The sequence below is a fragment of the Hypomesus transpacificus genome, chromosome 7 (genome assembly GCF_021917145.1).
Source record: "Hypomesus transpacificus isolate Combined female chromosome 7, fHypTra1, whole genome shotgun sequence".
NCBI classification, from domain to species: domain Eukaryota; kingdom Metazoa; phylum Chordata; class Actinopteri; order Osmeriformes; family Osmeridae; genus Hypomesus; species Hypomesus transpacificus.
The window spans coordinates 9,274,291-9,291,985 of record NC_061066.1 but is presented as its reverse complement, the minus strand read 5'-3'; the positions used below and the strand labels follow the sequence as shown (position 1 = coordinate 9,291,985).

Sequence of the window (17,695 nt, the reverse complement as noted above, 5' to 3'; positions counted from 1 at the left end):
AGTTATTTTCATTATTTCATATTTTGTTGTGGCCATTTGTATAACTCTTAAAGATGAGCGCAGCGAATGACGTTACAATATTATATTGATGCACTATAGCGCCACATTCGTCGTACAGCGTATGCGCTAGACGGCGGTGGACCTGGTTGGTTCCGTTTCGGTACACGAGATTGAAATAGTTTTCGAATGGTCTTCTTATTTTAAGGATTCATATTTAATGATAATTTCGTCATACATTTATTCGTTAATAGCTGAGCTGCTTGCCGTTTTTGACCGGACAAGAAAACAGGTTTGTTTCCTCCAACTTTCCGAAGGTAGATTGTTGACACACCTGTTTATGAACAAGGTGAAACATGCGCAGTAGTTTTACACTGTATATCACTATGTGAATGAGTCCCATAAAGCTTGTTCATTAAGTGTAACATTGGGTTATGTGACTTGACCACAGTCTGTTATTGTGAAAGATCGCTAGGATATACGGTGACGTATTGTATTGTACAACTTGAAGGGAAATTTGGTGAAGTGGTTTAGTTTGTAACATTGTACGTGTGTGAATGTGTTTCCTTCTGCAGTACTCCAAGTGTGAGCTACAGCCTGTCTGGTGAGACTGAGATAGGCTAGCATCAGACTGGCCTGGCCGTTCCGTGCGCCAGGATGCAGGGGGCGGAAGGGGCTGAGGCCCCGGGAGGGGGGACAGTTGAGGACGACATGGCGGAGGGTGATCTGGGGGACGGGGGGGGGCTCCGGTCTGAGGCAACCTCCAGGACAACTCGGCCCAGCCGGGGTAGTGTGGAGGAGCAGCTGCCCCGGTCGGGGCTCCGTAGGGGAGACAGCCAAGGAAGCGAGGCAGCCTTCACCTGGACGTCCTGCCGAAGTCTGAACACAACGTTCAAGGAGGAGCTTGAAGGGTGTCAAGCATCTCTGTTTTGGAGAGATACAGGCAGAGATACAGGTAGATATACAGGCAGACACACAAGCAGAGACACAGGAGATACAGGAAGAGACACGTGAAGGGAGATACAGGTACAGGCACAAGCATGAGAGGAAGTCTTGCTACTGTTTGATATAATCTAGCCAACATGGCCATACAAACTGGTTATATCCTTGGTTCACCAACAATGAAATTACCACTTTTTTGGTCAGAAATCTAATTAAGGTATGCCAGATGTGTTTCATTAACACTGTAATGTATAGCCTACTATACATCCTGTTCTTTTGCACTTCTGGTTAGATGGTAACTGCATTTCGTTAATGTAGATGTTCCTGTGTGTGTGTTGCTGACGTGTGTTTACTCTGTGTGTGTGTGTGTTGCTGAGGTGTGTGTTTACTCTGTGTGTGTGTGTCTTGCTGAGGTGTGTGTTTACTCTGTGTGTGTGTGTGTTGCTGAGGTGTGTGTTTACTCTGTGTGTGTGTGTGTGTTGCTGAGGTGTGTGTTTACTCTGTGTGTGTGTCTTGCTGACGTGTGTCTTGCTGACGTGAAATCAGGAGACTGAACATCTGTGTGTCAGCTGGAGAGGGCAGCTCACACACAAACGCTCTAACACATTCTCTCTCTCTAACACACTCTCACACACATTCTCTCTCTCTAACACACACACTCTCACACCCTCTCTAACACACACTCTCTCACACACATTCTCTCTCTCTAACACACACTCTCTCACACACACTCTCTCTAACATTCTCTCTCTCTAACACACACTCTCTCTAACATTCTCTCTCTCTAACACACACTCTCCTTGATGTCCAGAGCCCCTGAGTGACCTGAGCAGTGAGCAGCTGAGGCACAAGGTGCAGGATCTGTCTGAGGTGGGGAACACACACACACCACACACCACACACACACACCACACACACACACACCACACACACACCACACACACACACACCACACACACACACCACACACACATCTGGAGTTGGTCCTTCCCCTGATCTATGAGATTATGAGAGATACACACTTATGGAAATGTTCTTGAAGCTCAAGAAACATGAAACTATAGCATTTATGTTTTACTCAATGTACACAAGTGGATTATTCTTTAATGGTGAGGATAATTGTAGTATCATTATTTATGTTAGCACATCGAGACTTAGATGTTGTTTTGTATTCACCTTGTTAAAGGAGGTAATATTACTGTTGCAGTCACTGTGTCTGGTAGGTGAGATGTGGTTACTTTACACTGTGTCTTGTAGCTGAGATGTTACTTTACACTGTGTCTTGTAGCTGAGATGTTACTTTACACTGTGTCTGTTAGCTGAGAAGTGGTTACTTTACACTTTGCCTGGTAGCTGAGATGTGGTTACTTTACACTGTGTCTGTAGCTGAGATGTGGTTACTTTACACTGTGTCTGGTAGCTGAGATGTGGTTACCTTACACTGTGCCTGGTAGCTGATATGTGGTTACTTTACACTGTGTCTGGTAGCTGAGAGGTGGTTACTTTACACTGTGCCTGGTAGCTGAGATGTGGTAACTTTACACTGTGTCTAGTAAATACATTCCGTTCCTTGGCTCTGATCACAAGAATACAGTTAGAGTTGTGCTCTTCTGCAGCATGTCTCTGCTGTTCTTTCTAAATGATTCAAATGTCCAGGAGGTGGCGCTACTCCGCTGTGAGCTAGAGGTGAAGCATCGACACCTTGAAGGAAAACAGGAAGCTCTGAAGATCCTGCAGGGACAGGTAACCCCCCCATCTCCTCACCTCCTGATTCATTGTAACTTAAACCACATCTCAGTATGATGTGCTGATGGGTCTCCTGCAGGCCATCCTGGACAAGGCCTTTGATCTACCCTAACCCTGACCTGTGTCTCTACTGTGTGTCTAACCCTAACCCTGACCTGTGTCTCTACTGTGTGTCTAACCCTGACCCTGCAGGCCATCCTGGACAAGGCCACTTCGCACAGCAGGAGGCTGCAGCTGAAGAGTGAAGAGAGGACCAAGGCCTTAGAGAAGGTCTGTGTGGGTCAGGGTGGTAACCGCCAAGCCCAAGTCATCTTAAATAAAGGTTTGGTCTGTTGACATAGGGTCAGGGTTAGATACACAGTACAGTCACAGGTCTGTAGATCGTAGCATACCACTAGTCCAATGTTAAAGGTAATGTTGATGTCCAATTTTATTGTTTCACTAGAGATTTATCATTTCCTGTATTTGTCCTTGACAGGAAGTGAATGTGCTGCAGTGGGAGATCATGTTCAACCAGGACCAGTTCAAGAACTGTGCACAGTCATGGGATCACAAGCACAACAGGTGTGCACCACATTTAGATTATTTAAATGATTCACTTATTATTATAAATCATGGAAAAGATTACTGTAAGTTGGGTTGAATTTATAAATGTCTTCCACTTTCACATGAGCTTACAAGGAATGGCACTCTGGGTTTGGTTTGATTTGATTGGTCAGTTTATGTGAGTCATGTGTGTGTGTGTGTGTGTGTGTGTGTGTGTGTGTGTGGGGGCAGGGTCTGCTCTGAGAACCAGGCCCTGAGTGACAGCTTGGCCCAGCGGGGGGCGGAGCTACAGGCCCTGAGGTCTGAGAATTACAGTGAGTATGACAGTGTAAAGCTCTCTTTTGGAAGTCGCTTTGGATAAAAGCGTCTGCTAAATGCATACTGTAAATGTAAAGTGTCCTATGCACTAGGTGGAGAGAATAAACATGAAGTACTTCACTAGGTACAACAAAGAGAGTAATCATTAAGTATTTCAAAATGACCGTGTGTGTGTGTGTGTAGCTCTCAGCCAGCAGTGTCTGGAGCTGGTGGCCACGTTGGGGGTCAGAGAGCAGAGGGCAATCCAGGGGACCAGGCTTCTCTGTGGCCAGGCAGGAGAGGCTGATACCCTGGAGGTGAGGGAGGCAGGAGAGGCTGACACCCTGGAGGTGAGGGAGGCAGGAGAGGGGGACACCCTGGAGGTGAGGGAGGCAGGAGAGGGGGACACCCTGGAGGTGAGGGAGGCAGGAGAGGGGGACACCCTGGAGGTGAGGGAGGGAGGAGAGGGGGACACCCTGGAGGTGAGGGAGGCAGGAGAGGGGGACACCCTGGAGGTGAGGGAGGCAGGAGAGGGGGACACCCTGGAGGTGAGGGACGGAGGGAGGCGAGGGAAGGGGACACCCTGGATGTGAGGGGGGGAGGGAGGGAGGGAAGGGGACACCCTGGACGTGAGGGGGGAGGGAGGGAGGGAAGGGGACACCCTGCACAGCTCTAACAGAGACATGTTGCATGCTGCAGAAGAGCACAGCTCTAACAGAGACATGCTGCAAATACATTTAAAAAGTTATCTTTCCTCCGTTTGGTCCTTGCCTGTCCAGTCGGCGGTGTTGGGGGCGTGTCTGTGCCGTGCGGAGAGGGAGCCCTGCCCTTGTGCCCGTACCGCCAAGAAACACCTGCTGCAGCTCACACAGGAAGTATGCAACCTAGCTCTGTCCTGACTGTGCTTTTGGTTATTTTAACTGATTGGTTCTTTCTACTGTATTTGGCCTTCAAGGGAAATAATGCTGATTGTTGTATCATGAATATCCTAAATCCTTGTGTGTGTGTAGGTGGAGTCCCAGAGCAGGAGGAGGGAAGAGGCTGTGATGGTTGCGGATGCTTTTAGAATCGCCTTTGAACAGCAGCTGCAGAGAAGGAGTGATCACTTCCTGCTTTTGGCTGACACAGACAGGAAGTTCCACTCACACAAGACTGAAGGAGGTGTGGCTTGACTGTCATGGTCTTTTATCATTTGGCAGTGTATCCAATGTATATGCTATGTGTCTGCTAAATGAACACATTACTATTATTTGTGGTGAAATATGAATCATTTTTGTGAGTCGATGTGTGTTGGTTCCAGGTGTGAGTAAGAGCAACTCGTCCGGTGTGGGCCAGAGACTGAGAGCCCTGCTGCCTTCCAGCGCTGAGGGCCGGAGGCTCCACCCCCCCATCGATACCCTGCACAGCCTGCTGGACAAGGTAGCTCACACACCGGGGGCAATGGTCACTCACACACCGGGGGCAAAGGTCACTCACACACAAGGTCACGGTTCACTCAGTGGTAGAGGGTATAGCTGAGTGGTTAGAGCACATGTTCAATTCCTGGTGTGCTTTGCTTTGGACTAAAGCAACTGTTGAATGAATACATTATTATTATGCATGCTACTAGTGTCTATAATTACCACCTGCTCCATTGAACTCCATCCGTTTTGGGGCTTTGTCTCCTTGTAGTTGAATGATAAGGAGGAGGCGTTAGCCCACCAGAGGAAGGTTATCCTCATGCTTGCTCACAACGCAGACAAACTGGAGAGACGGCTGCAGAACCCCCCACACCAGGACACCAGACACTGTGCTGATTCCGGTCAACACATTTTAAACCATGCCCAGGATCCATGTCAGGGAACAACGTCAGACTCAAACCTCCAGCACGATTTCAGAGGCCAGGACAGCACCAAACATATCCTAGAGTCAGGTCTTGATACTGGGGGACCCATCAGCAGAGAGGGGGGTAGTGGATGATGCTGGGTGACTCATCAGCAGAGAGGGGGGTAGTGGATGATGCTTGGTGGACAGATGGATGAAGGTGTGTCATTGCCCGACAAGAGGAGATGTGGTAGAAGATCATGATCATATTAGAGCCTTTAAAAATTGTTTACATGCCCGAAGGTAAATTGAAGTTGCCCTATGTTATATAACTTTCTGAAATCATGTTTTTGTTTCACCATAAAGTTTCCACCTATTCATGTCCTGCCATATATATATACAATACACTTTTTCCAGACACAGAATTTTTTTGAAAAAAATGTTAACAAACTAAAAGTTGGCATCAATGGAGAGACTGACCTATTGCTTTTGTTCAGTAGAATATCATTTTCAGTTTTTTATACATGATTATGGCAACTATTACTTAAACTGACGGATGGTTGTGTTGGGCCAGGAGTCCTGTTAGCCTATATCAAAAGCATTGTATGTCATGTAAATGTCAGGGACATAAAATAAATGATGTATTAATCTCTCTAACTCCTTTTTAATGGAACAATTGTCTGTGCCAATCAAATCTTCACGTCACTAATAAATGTGTATTCCCTCCCTCCTTTGATTACACTTGTCTGCGCGGCTTCTCGGACATTACGTTCATCCAGTCAGGAATGTTAAACTACATATCCCACAAACACATGCGCCAAAGCGCACTGCCACAGTCTGCCGTCTGTTTCGGTCCTGTCCGATTCCAAAGTTAATGAGAGTTTTACATATTTTAGGTAAAACTCGTTTGCTCCATTTTCGTGTTATAGTTGCTGTGTTAGCCGTAGCAGTTGTGCTATGCCTATCCTGGAATTTTAAATTAAAAACGCCCACCACTTTTACAGCAGGTAAGGGTGTAAACCTAACTACAGACTAGCTACTGCAAGCTACCAGCTAACGTATAGCGACTTTTCCGGAAGCTGCCTGTATTTTTTCAACAAATTAAAAGTCCTCTACAATGTCCGGATATTGTCGAAAATATGAAGCAAACAAACTTGTGAAAATTAACCGTTCACCATTTTACAGACTCAATGAGTGACCGGACGCTGGAATATTTTGTCAGTGAGGGGAAGATAGAGGAGCGGGATGCTGCGGATGTGTTGTGGTCCCACGCAGCCAACAGCAGGGCCAAGATTGCTGCGGCGCTGACTGGTGCGCTTTCTAGTGTGGGATTAATAATGTGGGCAATGAAAGTATTTTTTTGTTTAGTGACCATTGCTGCAGCTGCTCCTCACAGCTTAACGTTTCAGGTCCTGCCCACATGATTGAGGCTGACGTACTGATGAGGGGAGGTGACCCCAGAGAACCAATCATGGCTCACCCCCCAGAAACTGACAGTGACATCACGCTGCATGATTGGCTGAAGCAGGTTGCAGCCTCAAACAAAGGGATCAAACTAGATTTCAAAAGGTAACTTTGAACTGTTTAATACTAATAGTAGTCTATAGTGGGGTGAGTCATTTGGTTTGTGTCCTGGTCCAGTCTCCAGGCTGTGGCTCCCTCCATGGTGTTGCTACAACAAGTCCAGCTTCGCGGCCCGGTGTGGATCAACGCTGACATCCTCCCTGGGCCTGGGGGACAGGCCCCCCCCCTGGACCCCCAGGTCTTCCTGGGTGCTGTGGGCTCGGTATCGCCACACTATGTCCTCTCACTGGGCTGGACCACAGGCTGGGTGGCTGGTACAGATAACCCAGGTAACCGATAACCTGGGTGACTCATAACCCGGGTGACAGATAACCAAAGTCACTGATAACCCAGGTGACAGATGCAAAGCACTCTGGTGAGGCCTGTTGACCGTTTTCAAGGGCTGATTGCTGATCGAATGGTATTTCAGAAGTAACTTCAAGAAGCTGCAATCTGCTAAATGAATATCTTTCTGTGATGTGGTCCCCAGGGTACAGTTGGGAGATGGTGCGCCGCATGGAAGAGGTGTGTGGGGACCTCAAGCAGCCGGTCACCTTCCCGGTGAGGGCTGCCCTCTTGCCCCAGTCTGCCTCCCAGCTGCACTGGCTCCTGCAGAAGTCAGACAGGTAGGGCCTCTCCCACACCTTCCCAACCACCCTAGCACACCCTCCCAACCCCAGCACTACCCTCCCAGCCTCTCTCAACCCCAGCACTACCCTCCCAGCCTCTCTCAACCCCAGCAACACCCTCCCAGCTTCTCTCGCCCCCAGCAACACCCTCCCAGCCTCTCTCAACCCCAGCAACACCCTCCCAGCCTCTCTCAACCCCAGCAACACCCTCCCAGCCTCTTTCAGACCCAGCAACACCCTCCCAGCCTCTCTCAACCCCAGCACTACCCTCCCAGCCTCTCTCAACCCCAGCAACACCCTCCCAGCCTCTCTCAACCCCAGCAACACCCTCCCAGCCTCTCTCAACCCCAGCAACACCCTCCCAGACTCTCCCAGACCCAGCACTACTCTCCCAGCCTCTCTCAGACCCAGCACCACGCTCCCAGCCTCTCTCAGACCCAGCACTACGCTCCCAGCCTCTCCCAGACCCAGCACTACGCTCCCAGCCTCTCTCAGCCTCTCCCTGCAGACCCAGCAGGAACCATGACCCTGAAGACTGCAGTGACTAACCCTGTTGTCTCCGTGGAGGGTCTTGTGTTACATCCTCTCGTACCTCATGAGTGTTTCTGGCAGATTGTGTTGAGAGGGCAGTAAGGCGTAGTCAGCTGGCCTTTAATCCCCTTTCTGAGACACAAAACTGTTCATGCGTCTGTCCCTCCTCTCCAGCCACCTGCTACCCTTCGCTGTGTCCCCTCTGTGTCCCCTCACGTTCATGTTTGCTTCACTGTCATGCACCAGGCTTCCCAGGTGTTTGCTGTTGTGTAGAAAACATATTACTGATATGATGCTGTATCTTACTGATATGATGCTGTATGTTAGTGATATCATGTTATGTGTTGCTGGTACGATGCTGACTGACTGCTTTGATCGCCTCTGGTCTCAGGTACAGTCTCACAGTGTGGACAGGCCAGACTGATGAGATTCAAGTCAACAACTTACTCACCTACAGGAAGAAGTTTGAAAAGAGCCAGATATACTACGACCTTCTGGATGTTCAAAGGTCAGAGTTCAGGGCATTGCCAGGCTACTACTAATAATCCCATTTTGTAGAGGAAAGACTGAAATTACCGTTGCTAAGAGAAATACTGGTTGTCAACAGACTTGACGCGACCGAGCCAACAATGTCTATAGAGAAAAATGAGTCACAGCCTCCAGGGCCACGGGAAATAGCTGGAGAAACACATTCAGGCCATGTAGGACAGTGATGTTGCTATTAGCAACTCCTGTGTTGCAGCCACAGTCACAATGAGGGAGAATGTTTCCATTTAAAAAAGATGTTTCACCTTGAAAAGTTTGGTCAAATGAATTCAGTTTATTAAAGCAAAGATGCACAAAAGGAAGGTTCTGTTGTTACAGCTGATGAGAGTTATATCACAGCCAGAATCATGTATGGTTCAGCTCTGGGTGAAAAACAAAAAAATGTCTGTACTATTATACTTAATAATAATAATAATAATTAATAAGACTTTGGAAGTGTGCATTGTTTTTGTCATGAATGCTGTTTGATGTTCTGTATATCCACCACATACATATGCATTTCAGAGTAAACCATGCAATAGCTGTGCATCTCCAACTGTAAAACCACTAATATTTCAATGGCATGTTTTAAAATTGAACAGAATATCAATAGATGCATAAATAGTTGAAATGATTGCACATAATTTAAAAGAATAAAACCATTTATTAGAACGTGACTCTGAAGTCAGCCCTGTCGAGTATATCCTCCTGGTCACCGGGCGAGGTCAGGCATCCAGGTCAGAACGAGAGTGTGAAGGTATACCCGCCACAGCGTTTTGAGACAGTACATTTATACACTTGACAACCCTGGGCTTCAATATTCGGACTGTAGTTGACAGCAAAGCAGAGGTAAATAACTAGCTTTATGAAAGGTATTATCTCAAATCACACCTTAAGTACACAGCAACACAACGCAGAGCAAGCAGAGTTTAGTGCCCAAAGACCTCCTCAAAGTTGACCAGCTGTTGAATCTGCTCGGTCTGCATGGAGTGACGCCTGAGCAGGGTCCTCCTGGCCTTCAGCTCCTTGGGCAGCAGGGGGGCGCAGGGCAGCAGGGGGGCGCAGGGCAGCAGGGGGGCGCAGGGCAGCAGGGGGGTGCAGGGTACCAGGGGGGCGCAGGGCAGCAGGGGGGTGCAGGGTACCAGGGGCTTTGGCCCGCTGCTAAGCGTCTTGTTGCTCCCGCCCAGGGGCCCCGGGGCGGTGGGGCTGGCCCCGATGTCGGGAATGGGTGCGTGGGGGTTGAGCGGGGGCAGGTACCCCGGGCGGGTGTGGGAGATGTGATCCAGGAGCAGGGCCCCTGATCCCCGGCGCTCCAGTGCCCCAGGGCCCCTCCTCTCTAGGGACTCCCTGGAGCCCGACAGAGTGGAGGACCGGCTCCCCACCAGCTTGCGCTTCTCTTGCCCCCCGCCGGCTCCACACATCCTGGCGCTGTCCTCCGGGGGGTAGCTGCCAAACTGGGGCAGCTGCGAGTCAGAGCTGTAGTGGTCCATGCCAAAGTTGCGGCGCCGGACCACATTCCTCAGGCTGGACAGCGCCAGGTGAGGCAAGCAGGAGTCTCTGTCCAGCGGCGCGGCAGGGTCCTTGGGCTCCAGGCTGGGATGTGAGGAAGAGTGAGGCTCCAGGCTGGGGTGTGAGGAGCAGTGAGGTGCGGAGGCGCTGTCGTAAGACATCTTCCTGCCCAGTCCTTTTCTCCCCCAGGCTCCACCGGCCTCGCTGCCTGCCTGCTCCAGGCCTCGCTTCGGGCCTGTGGTGTCGCTGCTGTGCTGACGGGTGGGGGGGCGCCCCTGGAAGCCCAGGCTGCTGAGCCCTTCCTCCAGAGGGATGTCTAGCAGCCCCTCCTCCAGAGGGATGTCTTGCAGCCCCTCCATCAGCGAGGAGGACTGGCTGTGCTGTAGCAGGGACGGGGGGCTCTTCAGCCAGGGCTCCAAGTGCAGACGCTGGAGATGGAGCAGCCGGCCCAAGCCCTGACCTCGCAGCGGACTTGGCTCGCGGGTCGGAGACTCTGGTTGGGAGTTGGCGGGACCGCAGTCCTGCGGGTCTCTGAGGCCCAGCAGAGGGCTGCCAGGCTGGGGTGAGGCACTGCCTGATGCCCCTTGGGGAGGCGTGCGGAGCTGGATGTCTGAGGGCGACATGCAGCAGGAGGCTGGCGTGTAGTGCAGGCGCTCCTCCAGGTCTGGGGGAGGGGGGACGTTGAGGTACTGCTTGGTCATCTGGCGTCCGGAGGGGAGCTTGTCGGTGGTGATGATGATCACCTCCTTGCCCTTGGCCTTGCAGGCCTCCAGCAGGACCCGCAGCGCCTCCTTGTCTCCGGCGTTGACGGCGTGGACAAGGGCTGAGGAGCCGGAGTGGTCCTCCAGGCTGGGGTCAGCTCCGCTGCCCAGCAGCAGAGTCACCACCTCTGCTCCCGCCCTCTCAAGGCAGGCGTGCATCAGGGCTGTCTTCCCTGTCTTGTCCTGGATGTTGGGGTCTGCACCACTCTCCAGCAGATACCTGCGGTCATAATAATAATAATAATGATTATTTGTATTAATAGTGCTCCCTTCATTGTCAATGTGAAAAAGAAAAACCCATAACAGTAAAAATGGGCAAAGAAATATACAAAAAGTGCATATGTATGCAAATATAATAACAATTGAGCTGCAGAATAAACCCTGTAACCTATAGCTATAGTTTGCTGTAAAAGGTGCTCCCTTAGGTGTAGCCTAGCGCCCCCTGTGTTACCTGTAATGTAACAGGTGTAGCCTAGCGCCCCCTGTGTTACCTGTAATGTAACAGGTGTAGCCTAGCGCCCCCTGTGTTACCTGTAATGTAACAGGTGTAGCCTAGCGCCCCCTGTGTTACCTGTAATGTAACAGGTGTAGCCTAGCGCCCCCCTGTGTTACCTGTAATGTAACAGGTGTAGCCTAGCACCCCCTGTGTTACCTGTACTGTAACAGGTGTAGCCTATCGCCCGCTGTGGATCACCTGCAGACTACGTACCGGACCATCCGGTGTTTGGGCACGCTCTGTGCGTCAGCATGCTGCGTCATGCAGGCTACCATCAGTGGGGTCTCTCCGCGCTCACTGCTCTCGTTGACGTAGGCTCCACCCTCCAGCAGCAGCCGTGTCAGACGCAAGCGGCTAAGGTACACGGCCTTCAGCAGGGAGTTCCCATCTGTACGCACCTCCATCCCTCCTCTGGTCTCTCCTCAGGGCTGGTCCCTCCTCTGGTCGCTCCTCTGGTCCCTCCTCTGGTCTTTCCTCTGGTCCGTCCTCTGGTCGCTCCTCTGGTCCGTCCTCTAATCTCTCTTCTGGTCTCTCCTCTGGTCTCCTCTGGTCTCTCCTCTGGTCCGTCCTCTGGTCTCTCTTCTGGTCTCTCCTCGGGTCTCTCCTCTGATCTCTCCTCTGGTCTCTCCTCTGGTCCCTCCTCAGGGCTGGTCTCTCCTCTGGTCTCCTCTGGTCTCTCTTCTGGTCCCTCCTCTAGTCTCTCCTCTGGTCTCTCCTCTGGTCTCTCCTTAGGGCTGGTCTCTCCTCTGGTCCCTCCTCTGGTCTCTCCTGGTCCCTCCTCAAGGCTGGTCCCTCCTCTAGTCCCTCTGCAAGGTTGAGCTGGTCTCAGGAATCCATCAGTTTAGCCCTGTAGGTGCACAGGCGGAGGGGCCTTAATCCAAGGCCCTGCTAGGTTCTGAAGGCTGTGTTCCTCCTTAATCCCAGGCCCTGCTAGGTTCTGAAGGCTGTGTTCCTCCTTAATCCCAGGCCCTGCTAGGTTCTGAAGGCTGTGTTCCTCCTTAATCCCAGGCCCTGCTAGGTTCTGAAGGCTGTGTTTCTCCTTAATCCCAGGCCCTGCTAGGTTCTGAAGGCTGTGTTCCTCCTTAATCCCAGGCCCTGCTAGGTTCTGAAGGCTGTGTTCCTCCTTAATCCCAGGCCCTGCTAGGTTCTGAAGGCTGTGTTCCTCCCAGAACTGTGTTCTCATTGCCACTGCTATGGAACACTTCTAGGTTCTATGTGTGGTTCTGAGGTTCTGGAACATTTACTTTCGTTGGGATGGCAACACTACAGTAGACAATGTACACACACAAGTAGCAAGGGGTGTCCCTTTTTTATGAGATGCTTTTCATTTCAAGGTGAAATTACATTTGAATGGTTCTTTAATCAGGTGTTACATAAAACACCTACTTAGTAATCAACTGATGCGTGGCGTGCCTATTCTGGCCTTGACTTCAGTAACCCAGACAGTCACTATACAAATATTACATTGACGTTCAAACACCCAGCCCTAGTCCATGCTACAGACAAAATCCAAGTTCATGCTAGATGTACCCAGTTTCAGAGGGAACAGAGTGTGATGAGTGTTTCAGAGGGAGCAGAGTGTGATGAGTGTTTCAGGGAGCAGAGTGTGATGAGTGTTTCAGGGAGCAGAGTGTGATGAGTGTTTCAGGGAGCAGAGTGTGATGAGTGTTTCAGAGGGAGCAGAGTGTGATGAGTGTTTCAGGGAGCAGAGTGTGATGAGTGTTTCAGAGGGAGCAGAGTGTGATGAGTGTTTCAGGGAGCAGAGTGTGATGAGTGTTTCAGAGGGAGCAGAGTGTGATGAGTGTTTCAGGGAGCAGAGTGTGATGAGTGTTTCAGGGGAGCAGAGTGTGATGAGTGTTTCAGGGAATAGAGTGTGATGAGTGTTTCAGGGAGCAGAGTGTGATGAGTGTTTCAGAAGGAGCAGAGTGTGATGAGTGTTTCAGAGAGCAGCGTGTGATGAGTGTTTTAGGGAGCAGAGTGTGATGAGTGTTTCAGTGTGATGAGCAGAGAGCAGCGTGTGATGAGTGTTTTAGGGAGCAGAGTGTGATGAGTGTTTCAGGGAGCAGAGTGTGATGAGTGTTTCAGAGGGAGCAGAGTGTGATGTGTTTCAGAAGGAGCAGAGTGTGTTGAGTGTTTCAGAGGGAGCAGAGTGTGATGAGTGTTTCAGGGAGCAGAGTGTGATGAGTGTTTCAGAGGGAGCAGAGTGTGATGAGTGTTTCAGGGAGCAAAGTGTGATGAGTGTTTCAGGGAGCAGAGTGTGATGAGTGTTTCAGGGAGCAGAGTGTGATGAGTGTTTCAGAAGGAGCAGAGTGTGATGAGTGTTTCAGGGAGCAGAGTGTGATGAGTGTTTCAGATGGAGCAGAGTGTGATGAGTGTTTCAGAAGGAGCAGAGTGTGATGAGTGTTTCAGGGAGCAGAGTGTGATGAGTGTTTCAGGGAGCAGAGTGTGATGAGTGTTTCAGAGGGAGCAGAGTGTGATGAGTGTTTCAGATGGAGCAGAGTGTGATGAGTGTTTCAGAAGGAGCAGAGTGTGATGAGTGTTTCAGGGAGCAGTGTGATGAGTGTTTCAGAGGGAGCAGAGTGTGATGAGTGTTTCAGAGGGAGCAGAGTGTGATGAGTGTTTCAGGGAGCAGAGTGTGATGAGTGTTTCAGAGGGAGCAGAGTGTGATGAGTGTTTCAGGGAGCAGAGTGTGATGAGTGTTTCAGGGAGCAGAGTGTGATGAGTGTTTCAGAGGGAGCAGAGTGTGATGAGTGTTTCAGGGAGCAGAGTGTGATGAGTGTTTCAGAGGGAGCAGAGTGTGATGAGTGTTTCAGGGAGCAGAGTGTGATGAGTGTTTCAGAGGGAGCAGAGTGTGATGAGTGTTTCAGGGAGCAGAGTGTGATGAGTGTTTCAGTTTCAGAAGGAGCAGAGTGGGAGCAGAGTGTGATGAGTGTTTCAGAGGGAGCAGAGTGTGATAAGTGTTTCAGGGAATAGAGTGTGATGAGTGTTTCAGGGAGCAGAGTGTGATGAGTGTTTCAGAAGGAGCAGAGTGTGATGAGTGTTTCAGAGAGCAGCGTGTGATGAGTGTTTTAGGGAGCAGAGTGTGATGAGTGTTTCAGGGAGCAGAGTGTGATGAGTGTTTCAGAGGGAGCAGAGTGTGATGTGTTTCAGAAGGAGCAGAGTGTGTTGAGTGTTTCAGAGGGAGCAGAGTGTGATGAGTGTTTCAGGGAGCAGAGTGTGATGAGTGTTTCAGAGGGAGCAGAGTGTGATGAGTGTTTCAGGGAGCAAAGTGTGATGAGTGTTTCAGGGAGCAGAGTGTGATGAGTGTTTCAGGGAGCAGAGTGTGATGAGTGTTTCAGAAGGAGCAGAGTGTGATGAGTGTTTCAGGGAGCAGAGTGTGATGAGTGTTTCAGGGAGCAGAGTGTGATGAGTGTTTCAGATGGAGCAGAGTGTGATGAGTGTTTCAGAAGGAGCAGAGTGTGATGAGTGTTTCAGGGAGCAGAGTGTGATGAGTGTTTCAGGGAGCAGAGTGTGATGAGTGTTTCAGAGGGAGCAGAGTGTGATGAGTGTTTCAGATGGAGCAGAGTGTGATGAGTGTTTCAGAAGGAGCAGAGTGTGATGAGTGTTTCAGGGAGCAGTGTGATGAGTGTTTCAGAGGGAGCAGAGTGTGATGAGTGTTTCAGAGGGAGCAGAGTGTGATGAGTGTTTCAGGGAGCAGAGTGTGATGAGTGTTTCAGAGGGAGCAGAGTGTGATGAGTGTTTCAGGGAGCAGTGTGATGTTGGCAGCAGGTGATTCTACTTGTTAGAGCAGCTTCGGTAGCTTGACATTAAACCGGCTTTGAGAGGGAGAACAGAGAGAATCCCTGATGGACCCCAGTGACGAGAGGGAAAATAACAGTTTGAGTTAGGGCAGAATGTTGACAAAAATGAAAATTATCCATTTTTTTTATCCCCTCTCATAACTGTTTTAGATCACAGGTAATGTGACAATATGATAAACAATCATATTTATCCTTAAATTAGATATAGTAGTGTCAGTGTATATCCCAGGCTTCACAGTTATCAATGTGAATAGTTTACATTGTAAATGACATACTTGGCAGGCAGACGCATATTGTTGGCTGTGCTCACCGCTTCACACATCCACTTTAGAAAAGCGTGTTTGTGAAAATGGTTAGGGTTACTGATGTCCTTCTCTGGGTTAGGGTTAGTGATGTCCTTCTCTGGGTTAGGGTTAGTGATGTCCTTCTCTTTGAGAGCCCATGGTCGACCTTGGTGGCATTATGAGCATACTTAGTGGACCAAGTTAACATCACACACCTGTCTCTTGTGGGAGGGACACGGCTGCTTTCCTCACTAATAGCCACTCTGAACTGGTTGTGATCTATCAGAATAATACAACTATTTCTTTGCATCTATCTATCCCTAACGCTTGTGTATCTCAGCCTTATATTTGGTTCAAGTCTGATATTTTGTCACATCATGATATTTTGTCATATCGTGAATAGTCAGAACACAGATCTCTCATCGAATGTTTCATGTGTTCATGTTTTATGGATGTGTTTTTACAACCAGGATGATTGCTACATGTGACACTCAAATCTATCCAAATTGTTTGCCAAGCAACCTTCTTCCTCTGAAGGGTGTTATGTAAATGTAAGTGTGCTATTTGAAGTGTGTGATGATGTGTGGGGTTAGTCTGCATGCACACACAAGGATGTAAATAACATGTCTACATCCTGGACACTGTTGAAAGGGCCTGTGGGTCTGGGGTTCTCTCTCCATCCCATAATATACCATGGAAACACTCAGCCCTCCATCCCATAATATACCATGGAAACAGTCTGTGTTATTCACTGGTCATCAGGCTTAATTCTGCTTCAATAGACAACGGTTAGTCTAGTGAAATTAAAACCAGTCATCTCATTGCAGCAACATTAAAACCAGTCATCTCATTGCAGCAACATTAAAACCAGTCATCTCATTGCAGCAACATTAAAACCAGTCATCTTATTGCAGCGACATTAAAACCTGTCATCTCAGTGCAGCAACATGCCCAGGAACTGACAACACAGTTGCAATACAAAAAGTATGAATTTTCTGCTAGTTGAAAGGGTGGTGACTTAGTTAAAACTTCTTATCCTTTCTTGTAAAAAGTTTAAATTGTTTTGTGAAATGTTACTAGCACCCAAGCCTCCAGGTAAAACATTGTAATGTTGGAAGAAGAAAAACATTTACCTCATTAGGGTTAGTTGCTTTGAAATCCTCCGGTCATTTAGAGGGTCAATCCAAGTTATCCTGCCACCTCTAAAGAGAGAGGAGAGAGAGAGGAGAGAGAGAGGAGAGAGAGAGGAGAGAGAGAGGAGAGAGAGAGGAGAGAGAGAAGTCCTAACACACTGAGGGAGAAGTAGACGGAATTTAGAGGAATGGAAGCATGGAACTGGAGAGGGAGGAGAGAGATAGAGATTTGCAGGGGGAGGAGAGAGATAGATAGATGCAGGGAGAGGAGGAAGCTAGCCAATGAGAGGCCAGTGTTCACATCTGCGTTAGGTAAAGGTTGTGCGCAGGGCTTTGATGTGTTAATAAGTGGCAGCAGCATCAGCCTCCTCAAGGTTAGCATTTAGTCATTTAACAGACGCTCTTATCCAGAGCGGTTAGCAGTGTTGAAAGCAAAGTGTTCTATTGAAAACAAACCAGAGCGTCAGTTTGGCAAACGTCACCACAGTGCACGCAGAACACGCAAACACAGCTTGTTGCTCACATGACTTCTTAATGGTAACTTATTCTCAGTCATCATATGGATTTTATAGTTTGATGTATTAGATGACTGTATGCTTTATAGCGGCGTGTTTAATCCTTCTTAATCTACCGAGGTTTGTGTCTGTGTGTAAACTCCTGTGTACCTTACTCTTCTACCTAGCAACAGGTCCTTGCTGGATGTGTGTGAGATAATGTCTCGATCTCATCAGAAAGGCTAATATCCCTAGACGGTGAGTATAGAGAACATGGCTTGTAACCCTAACCCGGTGTATTGATGGAGCCTGGAATGCACCCTGAGTGCTAATCAAGATGTGAGCAGGTGTGTGTAGTGTGTGTGTGTAAAGTGCCACATCAGGGATAGGGTGCTGGGGAACTAATTGGAAGGTTTGTATGGGGTCAAATTCATGTAAAAGATCCCCGTCCTCCCCAGCTATCCATTCTTGATCATGCTGTCATCAAGAGTGGATGGCTGGAGTGTGATGAGTGTTTCTGGGGTGTTTCCCACCCAGCAGTCTTTATCAGAGACATGTCAGGATACTGCAACACTGCCACAGGTTTTGGCCACGTAGGTTTGGTAAATGCTGTCTGTTCTGAGATCCTAAACAAAGGAC

The 17,695-nt window shown here is 49.2% G+C and overlaps 3 protein-coding genes across 5 annotated transcripts; 2 read left to right on the top strand and 1 right to left on the bottom strand.

Annotated features, from left to right (window-relative positions):
- Positions 1 to 85: 85 nt before the first annotated feature.
- ccdc125 (coiled-coil domain containing 125) lies at positions 86 to 6,058 on the top strand. Of its 2 annotated transcripts, none has more exons than XM_047023224.1 (12): positions 86 to 289; positions 573 to 952; positions 1,751 to 1,809; positions 2,596 to 2,682; positions 2,878 to 2,955; positions 3,164 to 3,249; positions 3,463 to 3,545; positions 3,733 to 3,845; positions 4,308 to 4,403; positions 4,539 to 4,689; positions 4,829 to 4,947; positions 5,200 to 6,058. In XM_047023224.1, exons 2-12 carry the CDS (start codon positions 655 to 657, stop codon positions 5,485 to 5,487), a joined length of 1,458 nt encoding a protein of 485 aa, XP_046879180.1. In that variant the 5' UTR covers positions 86 to 289; positions 573 to 654; the 3' UTR covers positions 5,488 to 6,058. The 2 variants fall into 2 exon arrangements, with proteins under 2 accessions (XP_046879180.1, XP_046879179.1); XM_047023223.1 differs by having other exon boundaries at positions 3,733 to 3,878.
- Positions 6,059 to 6,140: 82 nt separating this feature from the next.
- fam151b (family with sequence similarity 151 member B) lies at positions 6,141 to 9,027 on the top strand. Its single transcript, XM_047023233.1, has 6 exons — positions 6,141 to 6,338; positions 6,517 to 6,642; positions 6,741 to 6,900; positions 6,973 to 7,184; positions 7,385 to 7,520; positions 8,446 to 9,027. Exons 1-6 carry the CDS (start codon positions 6,206 to 6,208, stop codon positions 8,594 to 8,596), a joined length of 918 nt encoding a protein of 305 aa, XP_046879189.1. The 5' UTR covers positions 6,141 to 6,205; the 3' UTR covers positions 8,597 to 9,027.
- Positions 9,028 to 9,127: 100 nt separating this feature from the next.
- ankrd34bb (ankyrin repeat domain 34Bb) lies at positions 9,128 to 17,688 on the bottom strand. 2 transcript variants are annotated; one of them, XM_047023218.1, is made up of 2 exons: positions 16,563 to 17,688; positions 9,128 to 11,069 (listed from the first exon to the last, which is right to left on the bottom strand). In XM_047023218.1, the coding sequence occupies exons 1-2, from the start codon at positions 16,565 to 16,567 to the stop codon at positions 9,509 to 9,511; spliced, it is 1,566 nt and encodes a 521-aa protein (XP_046879174.1). In that variant the 5' UTR covers positions 16,568 to 17,688; the 3' UTR covers positions 9,128 to 9,508. The 2 variants fall into 2 exon arrangements, with proteins under 2 accessions (XP_046879174.1, XP_046879173.1); XM_047023217.1 differs by lacking the exon at positions 16,563 to 17,688 and adding an exon at positions 11,559 to 11,817.
- Between the last annotated feature and the right edge of the window lie 7 nt (positions 17,689 to 17,695).